At 41.2% G+C, this 17,643-nt stretch overlaps 1 protein-coding gene across 2 annotated transcripts; it reads right to left on the bottom strand.

The window, feature by feature from the left end:
• Window positions 1-440: 440 nt before the first annotated feature.
• LOC310947195 (sushi domain-containing protein 6) lies at window positions 441-16,530 on the bottom strand. Of its 2 annotated transcripts, none has more exons than XM_083913927.1 (5): window positions 16,390-16,530; window positions 8,837-8,943; window positions 6,778-6,981; window positions 3,916-4,060; window positions 441-2,398 (listed from the first exon to the last, which is right to left on the bottom strand). In XM_083913927.1, exons 2-5 carry the CDS (start codon window positions 8,928-8,930, stop codon window positions 2,095-2,097), a joined length of 747 nt encoding a protein of 248 aa, XP_083770053.1. In that variant the 5' UTR covers window positions 8,931-8,943; window positions 16,390-16,530; the 3' UTR covers window positions 441-2,094. The 2 variants fall into 2 exon arrangements, with proteins under 2 accessions (XP_083770053.1, XP_083770054.1); XM_083913928.1 differs by having other exon boundaries at window positions 441-2,395.
• Window positions 16,531-17,643: the final 1,113 nt, after the last annotated feature.

Below are 17,643 nucleotides of genomic sequence, written 5' to 3'. Positions count from 1 at the left end.
CTGTCTGACGTTCCTGTCTGTTATAGGGAAGGTTTTCGTTGCCACCGTACTCTACGGGGGAATTGTTGGGTCTATGTAAATCATAAATAAGTCATAGAGTGTGGTCTTTACCTACTCTGTAAAGTGTCCTGAGATAACTTTTGTTATGATTTGGCACTAAAAATAAAATTGAATTGAATAGGATTGAATTGTTTATGGACTCAACAGCAGCAGTTTGTTTCAAATAAATAAAGGCAGAAAAGGAAGCGGTTATGCTTATTGTAATTACCCGTGCTGTACCTAAGAACTAATTCAAGGTACTTGTAAGTCAAGTCTCACACGAGGCCCAGACGTCAAACATCTCAACATTTATTCATCATATAATTATGTGCAATAATACAATGTACAAATAATCTTTCTGTAAATATTACTTTCCATATAATAGTTAAGATTTTGTCGCCACAATATGAAACATAAAATACATTCAAAGTCCATGAAGGCGTCAGTCGCTCTGCAGAGGTTATAGAGGTACAGAGAGGGAAGCAGCCGGTGAAGTGAGGACACAGTCAATGTTTGATGACTCTCAGGTCATGTGGTCCAACTTCGGTTTTTTTCTTTTCTTTTTCTTTGCAGGTTGTGGAAAGAAAACTGTTGAAAGCACCTATGTGTCTGCACCAATGCCACCAAGGGCAAAAACATGTACAATTATTTCAGATTCTTTTTCACTGTACATTTAAAAGAATCAAAATATATTAAAAAATGTCTTCACTAACTGCTGAATAAACACAGGGGAAACACTTCTCTAAAGATCTGCTGTACACATCACACTGTTGCCCCACAGTCTGCACACCAGTGGTGGAATGTAACCAAGTACAAATTAAGGGTACTTGTACTTAACCTGAGTATTTCCAACTTTACTCTTCTACGCCTCTACATCTCAGAGGTAAATATTGTACTTTCTACTCCACTACATTTGTCTGACAGCTTGAGTTTCTTTCCACATGTCCGATGTGTTGATGTTGAATGTTTGTGATGAAGTGAAGGATGAAGTGTTCCTGTATGTGTTGAGAAACTTCTCCTCCTTCTTCAGCTAAATCTTTAAAAAGCCTCTTGGACCAGCTGGAAAATGCATGGTCACAAAGCTGAAACCATGAAAAGTGGACTTTTTAGAGATACGTGGTTCTCACAGGACAGCAACACTACAAACATATGAGGATCTGATAGAATCTGATGCATTGATGCAGATGAAACTACCCAACAGTTTATAAAGGAGTTCAGATGAGCTCAACCTGAAACATCTACAGCAGGAAAACACAACATTAATGCAGCAGCAATATGAATCCACAAACATCAGATATAACAGAAACACACTGACAGGGAACATGTGACTGCACTATACAGACTTTCACTTTGAGTACTTTCAGTTAATTTTGCTGACAATACTTTTTTTGTTTTACTTAAGTAAGGTTTGATTTCAAGGCTTTTACTTAGATTGGGTATTAGTATGTTAGTAAAGGATCTGAATACTTCTTCCACCACTGCTGTGCACCATGCTGGCTTCAAATCCACAACGCTGCAGTGAGAAACGCTGCACAGAAGAAGAAGAAGCAGAAATGGAATAGAATCGGTTGCCGGGGAAACATACAAGGTTTCTGCAACAACACGATCGGCCCTGTCACTGACGGGAAAAGGTTGGACGACGTCTTCAGAGCAATACTGAAAACTGAAGCATTCTCATTTAAAATATTGTTGAAAAAATTATTTAGAATTTAGAAGAATATATTTTCATCTCACTGAAAACAAGGCATCAGGATATAAAGGCTTTCACAGGACAGCACATAAACACAATATACAGTCAATATTTCATGTATACATGAACTTTAGTCCTCTTCAGTGGAAAAAATGGCCAATCAGAGCTTATGTGCTTCGTCTAAACTAGCGTGTGATTGGACCGAGTGTCCTGATGCTGGTGAGCTGCAGCCACTCAGGAAAAGTGCAGGTCTGCGTCAGTCTGTGTTTTAGTCTTTCCATGTGCAGGGTAACCACTGCAGCTGTCAATCAAAATCTGTCACGCTAAACAACATGTAGTCACATATGAACCCCACAGTGGGTCAATCAAGTGTCCTTGTCCCCGTCGCTCCTCCTGTCCCTGGGATGTGATGACTGGACCTCCTCGTAAGGGGGCGGGGCGTTGTCAGGGCTGGACAGGAGGGGGCGGTGACTGCCGTCTGACTGGTTGTTGAGAGACGACGGGTGACAGCCAGAAGCCTCCTGAGCCAGTAGGAGCTGGGTGGGTCCCGGCGCAGAGCAGGTAGGGAGGCGCTGCCCCCAGCTGCCGTACACTGCCTCCTCGTAGGAGGGAAGGGAGACAGGAAGTCCGTCCACCATCAGGTCCAGCTGGTCTGAGGAGCGGCGGCTGCTGGGACACACAGAGAATTACACACACTGAATCTCCTGACTGCATTTACATGAAATTCCTATTAAGGTGTTTCCTATTAAGGTGTTCCTGAAGGTATCCAGTAGATAGGAGGTCTAAAGAGCTGAGTATTGTTTAAAAAAAGAACACCAGTACCCTTAAAGTAATACCAATACCAAGAGTACTGGGACCAGTCATATTACATCGAACAGTGCTTGACAAATCATACAAATAGTAATTTTTTTTCTAGATCTAAGAACAAGAATGATCAAATGCAGGAATAGTTTGAGAAGTTTAAAAACTTTCTGGGTAATCTAAAAACCTTAAAAGGAGGTTTACATCTTTTTTGATCATCAAGCAGGTTGAGCTGTTACATACTGTATTAAAACGCTGAACCCACAGAGAAATGCACTCAGCCTGTATTCAGAAACAGTGCCTTTAAACGAGCCGTTAGGACTTCTGTACAGCTGTGATGTCACAGCTATACCATATATACATATATGTATATATATATATATATATATATATATATATATATATATATATATATACACAGTGGCGATCAAATTAGAGAACAAACTATTAAAACTTGATTTATTTATTTATTCTGTTATTTTTTATTGTTTAAAATTTGATAGAATATCTATTGTGGATAAACCCCTGCTGTCCTAGAATGTTTTTTTAAATAACCCAGGCACTTCAACAAAAACCTTTATTTTGTGGGAAAGAAGCAGTGATGAAAATTAGAGAACACTTTCAGATCCCTCCCAGTTATTAGTGTTAATCTGCACCTGGTGATAACTGACTTCATTGTTGGACACACCCTATTTATCTGCAGCTCTCCTGGTTACTTTGTAAGATGGAAGCTGCTCTAAGGAGACTGAAACCCTGAGACAGCAGTTTGTCCAGATGAAGGCCAAAGGGATGACCCTCTCAGCCATCAGAGCGAGGTTGGGCGTTCACAGTCTGTGATTTCAAGATTTCAGGACAGGATTATGAGAAGACTCTCAATGGGGAATCAATTTAACACTGCAGCTGGAGTTGGTCGCCAGTTCAGTGGTGACCAGGACAAGGATCTGTCTCTGCACACGGTGAGTGGAAGGAGCAAGTTTCATGGATTGGGGGATGTTTTCTGCAGCAGGAGTTGGGCCTCTTATACAGCTACATGGCAGGGTGAATGCAAATGTTTATGTGAACCTCCTTCAGCAACATGCAATACTTTCACTGTAACTGTCTCCCAATCAGCTGTGCTGAAGCCATTCAAAGCTGTGGCCTCTACACTTCCTGTTTATTATTTAATCCTATAGCCTGAAGAAAACATTGTTGAAATCTTCTCTCCTGACACAATGGTTACTTTTGTCTAATTATGATCAGTGTATATACTGTATATATGCTGTATATGACGGTGCAGAGACGCTGCTGTTCTACAATATTCCCACTAGCAACAGCAGAAGTGTTTCCCCCTCTGATGTGAATCATTGCAGCAAATCATTTTACTCCTTCTATAATCTTATCCTCACCTGTGTGACTGACAGGGGTAGAGGCGGGACTTGACGACCAGGCAGGCAGTGGTGGTGAGCAGGAAAATGGACACGCCCACTGCTGTTGTGGCCATGCTGGGCATAGAGTCGCTCGCCCTGTCATCAGAGTTCATGTTCGGCCCTTCTGAGGAGGAGGACAAATGTTGAAGCAGAACAAAAACCACAGACACTGACAGAGTACCTTTTATCTATAGCTGCTGTATCTGTCGATGACCGAACGTTTGCTCGTTCCAGCTTCACAGATCTGAAACTGCTTTTTTACTTCTTACAGTACGCGAGTGTACAGTTAATATTTGATGGTTTCAGACAAACAATTGGTCAAACAAGCAATTTATTTAAAAGATGTTTTTTTGGGCTCACTATGTTTCCACATTTAATCAATTCAATTCTTAAATCTTTCGAGACTTTTGTGTTATTTAGTTATGTTTGCTATTGTGCTGATACCCTCATTCTCACCATAACCAAAGTTCTCTATCTCTACTATTTATACACATCTTTTTGCTAATTAAGCATGTATTAAAACATATTTGCAGAGACTCGAATGTAATCTATGAATTACTTAATAATGAAAATGCTACTGGTTGTAAGTATTTGTGTTAGCATACGTAACGTAAGGAATATATAATCCTTCCTTTAGGGCTACTTTTATATCGTTTGTTCTATTTTATTTATTTCGATCTAGGAGAGGAGGTTTTGATCTACTTCTGTGGTTTCTCTGAGCCGCGATAATACAACATGAAGCTTTCCATGAGGCTCTGACAGCGTCAACGCAGAGGAAATGTTTAATGGTTATCACGGTGGCTTCGCCCGCTTCCTCTTTCTGCACCCTGACTTCCCGTCGCAGCGCGTTTGAGTGAATGGCGACAGAGGAAGTCGGAGCTGTTCTGAGGAAAGTAAATCTTCTGCACAGAGTCTGACTTCTTCTTGATAAGTAGGTCAACAAATACTGCTGTGTTTGCATTAGAGGTATCAGCCCCAAGGGGCTCCGAGGTTTAATGAGGTTTTAGCTTTAGTGCTGATCGTTCAGAATCAGATCGGATTCATTGAGACAGAAGTCACTTATGGACTGCAGAGGGTAAAGTCTGAACGTGAAGCCAAGTAAAAATACAATTTAAATATACCAAAGGGTAAATAAAGGGTTTATCTCAGTGATGGACTGTACACTGTAAACAAACACTGTAAAAGTCCTGATTACTTTCATTATGGATTCATCTGCTGATTATTTTCCCCATTAATCCATTGATTGTGAGCCCACAGTGACACCTTCACAGTGTTTTTCCAAGCAGCAGTCCAAATCTCAACATTATTACTAAGACATTACAATTATCAGCACTTTTAATTGCTAATCTGCCACAACTCGTATTTTTGTATGCAAATCTTCTGAGTAACTAAAGTACCGCATGAACCTGTGATGTAGTGGCGTACAAGTATAACGTAGCATGGAGAGTATCTCAATAACTGTACTTAAGAAGGATACATAGAACAGAACTAGAGTAAATGCGGTTACATTCCCCCGCTGGCTGCTCTTTTAAAGGCCCTCTGAGAGGTCCTTTTGTTGGAGACATCTCATGGCTGCAGTCCACAAATATTTGAAGTGTCGGTAAGTCCACTGGGAATCAAAGCTCATAGACCAACGTCAACAATGACAGACTGTCTGCTTCCTGAACGCTCCGAAGCAGAAGTCGTAAAATGACTAATCCATGTTAAAAGCATCAGGGTCAACGTTGCGCTGAGTCATGAGCAGATTCTAAACTGGGCTAATCGCTGAGGAACGCTGCGATGCCCCGGGCTGCTGGAAAATGTCAAGAGATGTTTCGAGTCGTGAGAGAACATTTGATTACTAATAAACTCCAAATAGAGTCCGAACTCAGAACCCAGAGGGAGCGGACCGTACAAACACTGAAGGCCACAGTCAAATATCCTCTCTGCTACAAGCAAGAGCTCGCTCTCTCTTTCTCTCTCTGTCTCTAGCTGTCTCTCTCTCTCTTTCTCTCTGTCTTTCACTGTCTCACTCTTTCTTTCTCTCTGTCTCTCACTGTCTCTCTCTCTTTCTTTCTGTCTTTCACTGTCTCTCTCTCTCTCTCTCTCTCTTTCTCTCTGTCTCTCACTGTCGCTCTCTTTCTCTCACTGTCGCTCTCTTTCTCTTACTGTCTCTCTCTCTCTGTCTCTCACTGTCTCTCTCTCTTTCTTTCTGTCTTTCACTGTCTCTCTCTCTCTCTTTCTCTCTGTCTCTCACTGTCGCTCTCTTTCTCTCACTGTCGCTCTCTTTCTCTTACTGTCTCTCTCTCTCTTTCTCTCACTGTCTCTCTCTCTCTTTCTTTCTCTTTCTCTCTGTCTCTCACAGTCTCTCTTTCTCACTGTCTAAACTAAAGTAAAACAACAAAGAAGCACATTCTCATATTTCAGAGGCTGAAACCAGAAAATCTTTGGTATTTTCCTTAAAAAATGACCTAAAGGACTAATCGATAAATCGACCAATCGTTGTTTATCTGATTAAAATGGGTCTCACGCTGAATATGATCCAAGATGGTGCTGCTGCAGTCTATACCTTGTTTCCTTTGAACTATTCATTGATTTTTCTTTGTTGTAAATTTTATTTTTGTTATTTATTTTGTCAAACATATTACTAGAAGGGGCAACAAAGGATTTCACTGCACAACATAGAAATATGTTGAATATGTGAGAAATAAAAATGTTTAATTTATCCTTTACCTTTGCTTCTTCTTTCATTCATTTACCAGCAAAGAAAAATCAATTCATACAAAACAACCTCAACAGATCCTCAGAAAGCAAACATCTTCCTTGTTAGGACCCAGAGTCTTCAGTCCTCTGAACTCTTACCTCTGATGGGGACACAGGCAGGGATCGGAGGCTGCCATCTCCCGTGGCGGCACCTGGAGACACGGACCTTGTTGTTGACGTGGTGTCCCGGCTCACAGAAGAAGTGGATGGAGCTCTTGTGGGGGAAACCTCGACACGGTGACGGATCACAGCGGAAACCTCCATGTTCTGGCACCAGAGGGTGAGTGCAGTTACTCAGTCGGCCTGCAGAAACACAGAACACAGCGGTTGTGTTATTGTAAACATAGTGAGTTAAAGGCTTTATAGAGGATCAGGATTTGGTTGAGGTATTTATATTTAAACGTGTGTGAACATGAATGGATGCTGCATACTGGGAGCTTTTTTTCCAGCATCAAAATGTTGCCCACAACCACCTCCACGATACCCAATGGGCAGAGCAGCCAACGCTGTCACCCACTTCCTCTGTTTCTCCACCTTCCATCTCAAAAGTCTGCGTCTGCAACATTATGGTTTCCACTGCACGCGTTAGCTCCTTCACCCAAAACATCAACATGCGAAGAGTAGGTCAAGTGTGAGGCTGCGAGTGGAAAATCACTAGAAATGAAGCTATGATGAAAAACGTCAAAATGGTGTCACGACATCAGAGGAAAAGCAATTATGACTGTGGCTCTCGAAGGTTGATCACAATATAAACTGTAGGGTTCTGATAAGAAGAGGAAGAACCACACACTGAACAGAAAGTGTGTACATCCTGAAACTTGCTGTCTGGCACATTTCAATGACATAATTAGACAGTCACATATTTCACACATTAGTACTAATATGCAGCAGTTATCGTCTAGTCATCATTAAATCCAAGGTTCTATCAAATATTTCAGAACATGAGTAGAAGAACATTTTTGAATCTTTTTGAGAATCAATCAATATAACAAAGCTTTCATTAGAAAATACAATGATACAATGCATCATCAGATGACAGTAAAGCAGACCTTTCTACAGCCCTGAGAGCTCAGCACACTGCAGATCACTGAGAGAAAACATCTTGACCAATGCGAATGTCCAATAAAACCACCAATTATTGGATAATCTTTTTGGAAATAACATGGAGAATCAAGATTAAGTGAATGGCTCAATCTTTGTGTCATTTTCTGTGGCGCCCTTTTTTTCGCCCATCGTGGAGGGCCATTTAACACTCTTTTTTTCTGCACTTCCACTTGATTTATAACAACACATACTTTTTATGTAAAGCACATTGTGTTGCATTCTATTATGTATGACATGTGCTATATAAATAAAGTTGACTTGACTTAATTTGTGTTTGCAACACGACACGAGTGTCTGTGGAGACATTCCCTCCATAGATGTAAAGGCGGGATTTAAGAGGGTAACATATGGGGGACGGACTGGAAGTAGAGACGTGAATGTGTTTCAATTTAGTTTACAAAAGAGCAAAAAATAAAAAAGTCAACACCCGTAGCGACCCTGAAGGATGGAGGCTCTGAAATAACAGGCTCGCCTGCAGTTACATCTTACCGCCACAGAGGATGCTAGAAACAATGTATCTCAAATCTTACGGATTATGACTTTAAGGAAAGGGAAAAAGTAATTTGTGTATCTGCCGGGTGATTCCAATCTGGTTGGAAACGTAGGTTCTTCTTTGGCTGGTACTACTAACGTTCACCAAGTTTCATGAAAATCAGGCAGGTAGTTTTTCCGTAATCCTGCTGACAACCAGACAAACTATACACAACTTTCTCAGCGGAGGTAATAAACCAAAACACTGAACTCTGTGTTAGTTTATTTTCCAACACCACTGATGGAAAGCCAGCTTAAATAACATCACAAGACAAAAACCATGGCAACAACAAGTGTGTCCTAGCCATGTGCATCTTTTCGCAGTGTTGCTGAATCTGGTTGTGTTTTCTCTATTTTTAGCTTGGTGAGCTCTCAGGGCCACCATAGCTTCCACTCGAACTCTGTGTATAACGTTCGCCTGTCTGCTACAATGGATGAAGGAGAAACCAAAGTAGAGCCTTAAGGAATGAATGCATGAATGAATATTGGGGTTTGGGGGAACCGGGGGGGTCAGAGATCGTACCTGCTGTGAGGAGAGGTGAGGAGACCAGGAGGAGGAGTCCACAGACCAGACTGACGCGTCCACACTGCGATGGATACAGGACTGACGCAGACATCAAACCAGACTTCCTTAACACACAACCAAGATGAAGAGTCAGGAGCAGAACACACAAACACACACTGTGATGTCCAGACAAAGTGTCCGTGAACAGGAAGCAGTAGTCACACCATGAGCAGCTCTAGTAAAAGGGGAGAAAAATGTTTTTTTTTTTCAATCTAAGTATGTTTTCAGCTGTGAAAGCACCGGCTTCTGTGTTCCTTCACACCTGCCACCACATCTCTGCTGGCTTCACCTGTTGGTCCCTGAGCAGCTGCATCCATCATAGTTTCCATTTGTTTTTTAAACTCAAAAAGATTTGAACCCCCGGCTGCATGTCTGCGCCCTGCGAAACCTTCAAACACTGACAGCAGCATTCAACATTACAAGAGAAAGTTTTCAGGTTTTTTTCAGTCAATCAATTAATCCACTGATAAACCAGTCGCTGCAGCTCTATACTGGAACTTATTCCAAAGCATTTTTACTGGAAGAGACAGTTTGTGCCATAAAGCAACTTCGGTAACACAACCATAATTATTACTATATAATAAATCCTCTCATTTGATGATAACCAGAGAACACACCGTGCCTTCACTGGAAAACGACAAGAGGTTGGTGATTAATTATTCTGTTGATTGACTAATTGATTAACCAACTATTTAATTATAGTGGAAATAAACTCTTAAAACAGCCCCCTGAAACTCTACAAACCTCTGAACCATGCAAAAAGAGACACAGTGAAGGAGAGTGAAGAAACCTGAAGTTCCCTCAATGACCTTAAATAAACCCTTGAACACCTGGAGTACACTGGAGGACTCCTGAAATAAACACCTCAGGGACCTGCCAAACCTCTGCTCGCCTGAAAACCTCCTGAGACCGTGTCAGTCTAAGAGCTGTTTATAGTAACACAGGTAATTAAACACAAACACACACACACACACACACACACACACACACACACACACACACACACACACACACACACACACACACACACACACACACACACACACACACACACACACACACACACACACACACACACACACACACACACACACACACACACACACACACACACACACACACACACACACACACACACACACACACACACACACACACACACACACACACACACACACACACACACACACACACACACACACACACACACACACACACACACACACACACACACACACACTTTTACTGCACTCAATTAATTTGACAGCTTTAGTTACTTTGCAGATGCAGATAAAATCAACTATTAAATGATGTAATATCATAGATTAATCTAGCCAGCATCTATAAAGCAGGTAATGCAACATTAAAGTGATGAATACATTAATGCATCGATCATTATAATCCACTAACTTTTTATTTTGATGCAAATACTTTTACTTCAATGTAAAAATGCAGCATTAACATGTATTTAAGTATTGCTACTTTTACTCAGATCTGAGTACGTACAAAAGAAAATACAGCTGAGGACCTGATGGTGGTTTACCAATTCATCCTGAGGGGATCATGAACGTTTGTACCATGTTTGAACGATACCGGGCACAAATGTTCACTAAGCTCATCAGGACTCTGGGATCATGAACGTTAGTACCATGTATGAATGACACCGTGCACGAATGTTCACTAAGATCATCAGGACTCTGGGAACATGAACATTAGTACCATGTTTGAATGACACTCTGCACAAATGTTCACTAAGATCATCAGGACTCTGGGATCATGAACGTTAGTACCATGTTTGAATGACACCGTGCACGAATGTTCACTAAGATCATCAGAACTCTGGGAACATGAACGTTTGTACCATGTTTGAATGACACCGCGCACAAATGTTCACTAAGATCATCAGGACTCTGGGATCATGAACATTTGTACAGAACCCGTCACACTGAAGGACTGGAACAGAATCAGTGAAAACTTTGATCTGCTGGCATCCATCCTCTGTGGACGTGTCATGTCAGGATGATAGCTGTTGAAACATTCTGATGAGTTTGCAAGAAAAGTAAAGAAATATGAAAGTAATTAGAATCCACATCTCATCCAAAGGTATTATTTAGTTTCATTTCTAATCTAAATCCAAAGTTTGTCCTTGTAACATCTTCTACTCACGTTTTATGGTAAATGGACTTGTATAGTTTTACACTATTTGTCACATTCACACAGACATTCATATTGGTGGCAATGGACACCGACCTATCATCTGACAGTGCAGCAGCTGAGCAGCAAACAAAACAGAAACCTGTCACCCCCACCGCAGCAACCCAAACTCTTTCTCCAGATGACTTGCAGTGCTCTTCACAGACACGCAGCAGTGTCAGCCTAAATGCCACCGTGAGTTTTTTTCATATGTGCCAATGTGTGTGTAGGTGTCTGCCGTCTTTAATGTGTGTGTTTTGTGCTTTCATGACAGGAGGGATGCCAGTCATCTCTGGAGCGGTGAGGGAGAGAGGGAGCCCCCCACTCCACCGCCTCAGCATGCCAGCCACACACACACACACACAAAAACACTGAAACACACACATTCACAGCTCCATCTTATGTGACCACAGCCTGCGTGGGAAGTCTGCATCTTAGTCATCACAGCCCTCTGTGATATTAGAACTTCTGCTGTAATGTTTATCAAGTTGGAAAGACAATTATCGTGACTTTAGATAATTAAAATGGCTTTTTAAAAATAAAAGTCCGTTTCACACGCTAACTGCTGCTAAATCAAGACCGTTTCTCTTTTTTTTCAAACAGACATTCACAGTGGAAGAAGTAATCAGATCTTATAATATGATAATATTAGGATATAATATTGATGCATTAATGTGTTCATCGCTTTAATGTTGCAGCTGGCAAATGCGGAGCTCATTTACATACTGATTATATTTGTATCAATCTAAATCTGTAAAGTAACTAAGGATTTAAAACTAATGTAGTGAGTGGATGTATAAAGGAGTATAAAATGGAAATAATCAAGAAAAGTACAAGTACTGTAATCAAGTACAGCACATTCCACTGCTGACATTACACAGTAACATGGCTCAGGCCACATTGTCTATGCTATGCCTCAACACTGTTAGTACGTCATTCGCCGTATGTTAGTGACAGACAGATGGTTTATCCAATCAACAACCAGTATTACTGCCCCTTCCCAAAAGATCTCCAAAGGAGAGTTCCCAGATGGATATGCAGAGCAAATGAGAATCCATCCATCTGGCCGAGTCAGGTCAACATTTTCACAAGCTTTTGACTCAAAGTTGAACGATGTGACGCATCAACACAATCAGAATCAGTACAAACACTCTGGTGAGCCTTGAAATATCACAATCTGGCTCTACTTTGACTCGGGTCGGTGAGGACTGAAGGGAAACATGAATGACAGCTTGTTTGAGCTGTACTGCAGGTGACTTCACCCCTCAGGGGCCTCGATGTGGATTTTGTATTGCAGATGACAAAGCAAACACACAGACTGTGTCAGAGCTTTTGTTATTTTGTCTCCTCTCCATCATTGACTCATGACCGAGCTTTAGGTTACAACAACAGAGGCCACTGTGTTAACTTAGGGCGCACTCACACTGTCCATCCGTACCGTGCCCAAACACGCTTCACGGCTAAAGTCCAGTGTGAGTGCTCCTAGATGTGGTACGGTTGCCAACCACGGCCCGTTTGAGAGAGGTGGGATTTTGTAAAGCACTTTGCACGTGTACGAGCACGAGGCCTACGGCGGTTCTGTCGTCATTTCCTGTGCGCCTGTTGGGACATAGAAAAAAAAAAGACGGACCATGCGTGGACATTTAAAACAATGGCGGTGAAAGGTTCACGTTGGTGTGATGCGGAGGTGGAGTGTTTACTGCAGATTTGGTCGATGAAAATATTCAAAAACAGTCGACAAGACGCACAAAAACTCTGAGGTCTATGGAAAGATTTGTAAACAAAGTGACGCATCGCGATGACGTCATCAATGCGTGAGACGTGTTAAGGCGTGATGACGTATAGGCAGCAAGAAGCATTTCCCGAGGCCCAGGTAGTGTGAGTACCAACGGGCCTGGAGCGCAGGGGGAGAGGGAGGGGGTGACAAGTACCCTAAAGCAGTGCGTGAGTGAGTGCACCCTAACAGTTTGTTTTCAATGCACAAGTGATTAGATCTAGTCTATTGTTGCTTTTTTAGACAGTATACTATAAGGAGCCTGCTTCACATAACCTCACTTAAGTAAAAAAAAAAAAAAATCAGCTAAATGTACTTCAAGTATTGATAGTGCAGTAAAATGGTTAGGGCTGGGTACTCACTCTTGGCTGTTGTTCAGATAAAAGGTGTCAAACACGATGTAGTGTTATATGACGTAAAGTAACATTTTGCAGATGTAAACACCCGGGTAGCTCTTTCTTGGAAATATTTTCCGGAACACAGGATGTGATGCATTTAATGTTTCCAGCCACAACAGTGAATTGTTTGGAGAAAACAGAGGAGGAGCTGGGTAGTTAGGAGGAGCGCTGATAAAGACCTCCACCGCTAAAACGGTCCACTGGGACAAACATGCTGCAGGAACAGTGAGACTGCAGTGAACACCAAAGTTCATAGAAACTAATGTCAAGTGTGTTCACCCACTGAACCACATCTGACAGTGTGGTTGATCAGTAGCTGCGTTGGCGACTCTGTCGTGTTGAACTTTGCTCTTTCTGCTCTGTTTCATAGTGTTTCTAAAACCAACAGGCAAGAGTTTAAAGTGTAACATTGAGGTTTGATTGTCTCTTGAATTTAGAACTGATCCTTTCAAACCAAACTAACGTCTGCAGTGATGAACAAGGGTTCAGATCTTTTAGATCTAGTAGAAATACTCTGTTAACTCAATTGACTGCATTCAAAATCGTACTTAAACTAATAGTTTTCATTTAAATAAATATCTGTAAGTCACTTCTGTCACCAAGTGGTGATTGAGCCTGTGGCCCAATGATGAAAGCCCTTTGCATTATAATGAACTGGGTGTCAGTGGCGACATGCCGGGGAAAATCAGAAGCAGTGCACAGTTAGTGCTAACACACCAGAGTCGCTCTTCAGCTCACTTTTGGGTGAAGCAGCATACTGTTTTTATGGCCTCTGCTATCATTGTGGGTAAACAGTTACTATGGCCCAACAAACAAACAAAAGAGCAATGACTACAGACGGTTCAGCTTCCAAAAAACAAGTGAAAGTGAGATCTGAAACCAAACGCAATTACAGCGCATGAGATCTTAACTTTAAGTTAAAGTACAAAAATATCAGCATCAAAATAAACGTAAAGTGCCAAAAGTAAAGGCACTCGTTATAAAGAATGGTCTATTATTATTATTTTATATTTGGATTATAATTATGAATGCAATAATGTGTTCACTTGATTATATTTTGTATTAATAATAAATGCAGTGCAGTAAAAAGCACAATGTTTACCTGTGAGATGTAGTGGAATAGAAGGATAAGCTAATCAATAACTTGATTTTTACAAGTACCTCAACATGCTTAAGTACAGTGAGTAAATCCACTTGGTAAGACTCCAACACTGGATGTCTCCTGTGTTATTATGACACAGTGCACTACAGTATTAACCCTTATGGGCTGTGTGGGGTCCTGCAGACCCTCTTTACGCTATTTTATCAGCTTGATACTAAATGAAAATTGTTCCTAAATATTGTTTTGAACTGTTGAAGGACACATTAGCTTGTTTCTTGAGATCTAGAGACTTTATTGGTGTTGACACAACTTTTAAAAAAATACAACAATATCCAAATATGCCTATTTAGATTTCTGAGTTCCATGTTTTCTGGGGTTTGAAACGTCAATAACTTTTTTTTACATATTATGAGCGTATTACCTCCACCTGCTTTGTGCGATTGATGGGACGGCGGGGCTTTGTTAATGCTTTGAACCGCCTGTGTACACAGTGTACACAGTGGAAGTGCTGATGCTGCTGAACGGCTCACACACAGGGATGCAGCCTCTGTTATAATGTGCTGTGACAGATTTGCTTTTATGACTTTAATCAATGCAACACTTCATGTTCAAAGGCAGTGCTGCTTCAACTAGAAGCTAATTAAGTCGTAAAGCCGATGAATGAAAGAAGCATAAACATGTTCATTTTCGATGTGCTTGTGGTTCTCCTCGTGATGATGAGCAACTGAAAGTCAGTAAAGTGCAGATAATGTTCACTGTAAAACACAGCCAGCTTTGGTCTCAGAGTGTTAGCTCATGTTAAATGTTCCTGCAGACACTAGACTTCATATTAACGTATTCACTCAGAGGTTTATTAATATCTTTACGACCAGTTACACATATTAAAAACTACTAAAACATTAAAAGATAAGTCTGTTTTGATGTTATAATGTTATAATAAATGTTATGTTGTGATGTTGTATTTTTTCTGAATTGTATAGTAAGTGTTTGCATACGTATTTTGTATTATATTGTACATGTATTGTGTGCTTCTTTCTTTTTTTCTTCTCTCTTTTTTAAATTGTAAGTTCACATCATGTCCAGGGGACTACAGATGAAAACTAGCCTTCGGGCTAATTCTGGCTTTTTTAACCATGTGTAATCATGTGTTTTATGAAATTGCACTGTCCCCTTTCAAATAAACTAATAAAAAAATATATATACATATATATATTGGGTTAGTGTTAAGTGAGCCTAGATAGACCTTTAAATGTTTGGGGTTGTGGTTCAAGTGTGTCATAGAGGAACATTAATTTTTTAAACATCTAAAGCCAAGAAATGTAATTATTTTCATTGTCAAATCATCTGACAAGTACTTTTTCAATCATCCCATTAATCGTTTCATATATGAAGTGTCAAAAAGTGAAAAAATATGCCTGTGTGAGAGCTAAGAAACCTGGAATTCCCCCTGTGCACCTTCAAGAACCCTTGGACACCTGCATGCTGTAGAACAGCCCAGGGACCCTGTCAGTCAGAGCCTGTAACACGGGTTATTATCGACCGAGGTCTGTGTTCATGCGGTCAGGGGGGTGTCCCTGTTGTTATTAACAGAGACAATCCGCTGAAGGCAGTACATGAAGGAGTTTCATAGTTAAAGTACACACTTATTAACATGTATTCCAGCAGCCTCTGCGCTCTGCACCACTGTCTTCTCTCTGCTCATATTTGACTCTTTGTGTTTACCTGTGTTCTGCTTTGCTGTGTCTATTCCTGTCCTAGATTACACACAGCAGATACCGCACCGCCTGTGTTCACATGCCCGGCCAATAAAGCGGATTCCATCATCTGTGATCATTGCAACAGCAATAATGATCAGGCACAGAACAGCTCATCAGTAGGAACTCAAATCTACAAGACCAAATCAACAAAACACGGATCTCTTTTTTTTTTTTTTTTTACCTCAGATGACAGAATCGATATGTAATCCCCGCCAGGTAAAGTGAAACCCCCGACGCTTCCCCTCTCTGAATGGAGCAAACCTTAAACAGAATATGTGTCGCCTCACCTGAGAGCCGCGGAGAGGCAGAGGCAGCGGAGTGATCGAGCACCGAGGCGGCTGTGAGGCTGCAGGGGAGCTCCTGGTCGTGTTCACCGGCTGGATCGAGGTGCAGAAGGATCAGTGGAGATCTCCGTCCGTCAGCTGCCGGTCCTGCTCAGCAACAAGTGGGACCTTTTCGGCTGCTCTCGCCCCTGACTCATCATCAGCTGTGTTTGACTCCGAACACCCAGGCCTCTGATTGGCTGCGAGCCGCCAAACCCCGCCCACCTGCCGTCATGTTCTGGAAACGCTCTCTTTATGACACACACACACACACACACACACACACACACACACACACACACACACACACACACACACACACACACACACACACACACACACACACACACACACACACACACACACACACACACACACACACACACACACACACACACACACACACACACACACACACACACACATTTTTACTGCACTCAATTAATTTGACAGCTTTAGTTACTTTGATAAATATAAAATCACCTCATTAATGATGTAATATCATGATTAATCTACACAGCCTCTATAAATCAGGTAAGTACCTTTATCATCTGCAACATTAAAGTGATGAATACATTAATGCATCCATAATTATAATCCACTAACTTTTTGTTTATTTTGATGCAAATACTTTTACTTCAATGTAAAAATGCAGCATTAACATGTATTTAAGTATTGCTTCTTTTACTCAGATCTGAGTACTTACAAAAGAAAATACAGCTGAGGACCTGATGGTGGCGCTAGATGAGAAGTTCATGCTTTACCAATTCATCCTGAGGGGATCATGAACGTTTCTACCATGTTTGAATGACACCGTGCACAAATGTTCACTAAGATCATCAGGACTCTGGGATCATGAACGTTTGTACCATGTTTGAATGACACCGTGCACAAATGTTCACTAAGATCATCAGGACTCTGGGATCATGAACGTTAGTACCATGTTTGAATGACACCGTGCACGAATGTTCACTAAGATCATCAGGACTCTGGGAACATGAACATTTGTACCATGTTTGAATGACACCGTGCACAAATGTTCACTTAGATCATCAGGACTCTGGGATCATGAACGTTTGTACCATGTTTGAATGACACCATGCATGAATGTTCACTAAGATCATCAGGACTCTGGGATCATGAACATTTGTACCATGTTTGAATGACACCGTGCACAAATGTTCACTAAGATCATCAGGACTCTGGGAACATGAACGT

The sequence above is a fragment of the Echiichthys vipera genome (genome assembly GCF_963691815.1).
Source record: "Echiichthys vipera genome assembly, chromosome: 5".
NCBI lineage: Eukaryota > Metazoa > Chordata > Actinopteri > Perciformes > Trachinidae > Echiichthys > Echiichthys vipera.
The sequence above is the reverse complement of the archived record's forward strand: the minus strand, read 5'-3'. Positions and strand labels throughout refer to the sequence as shown.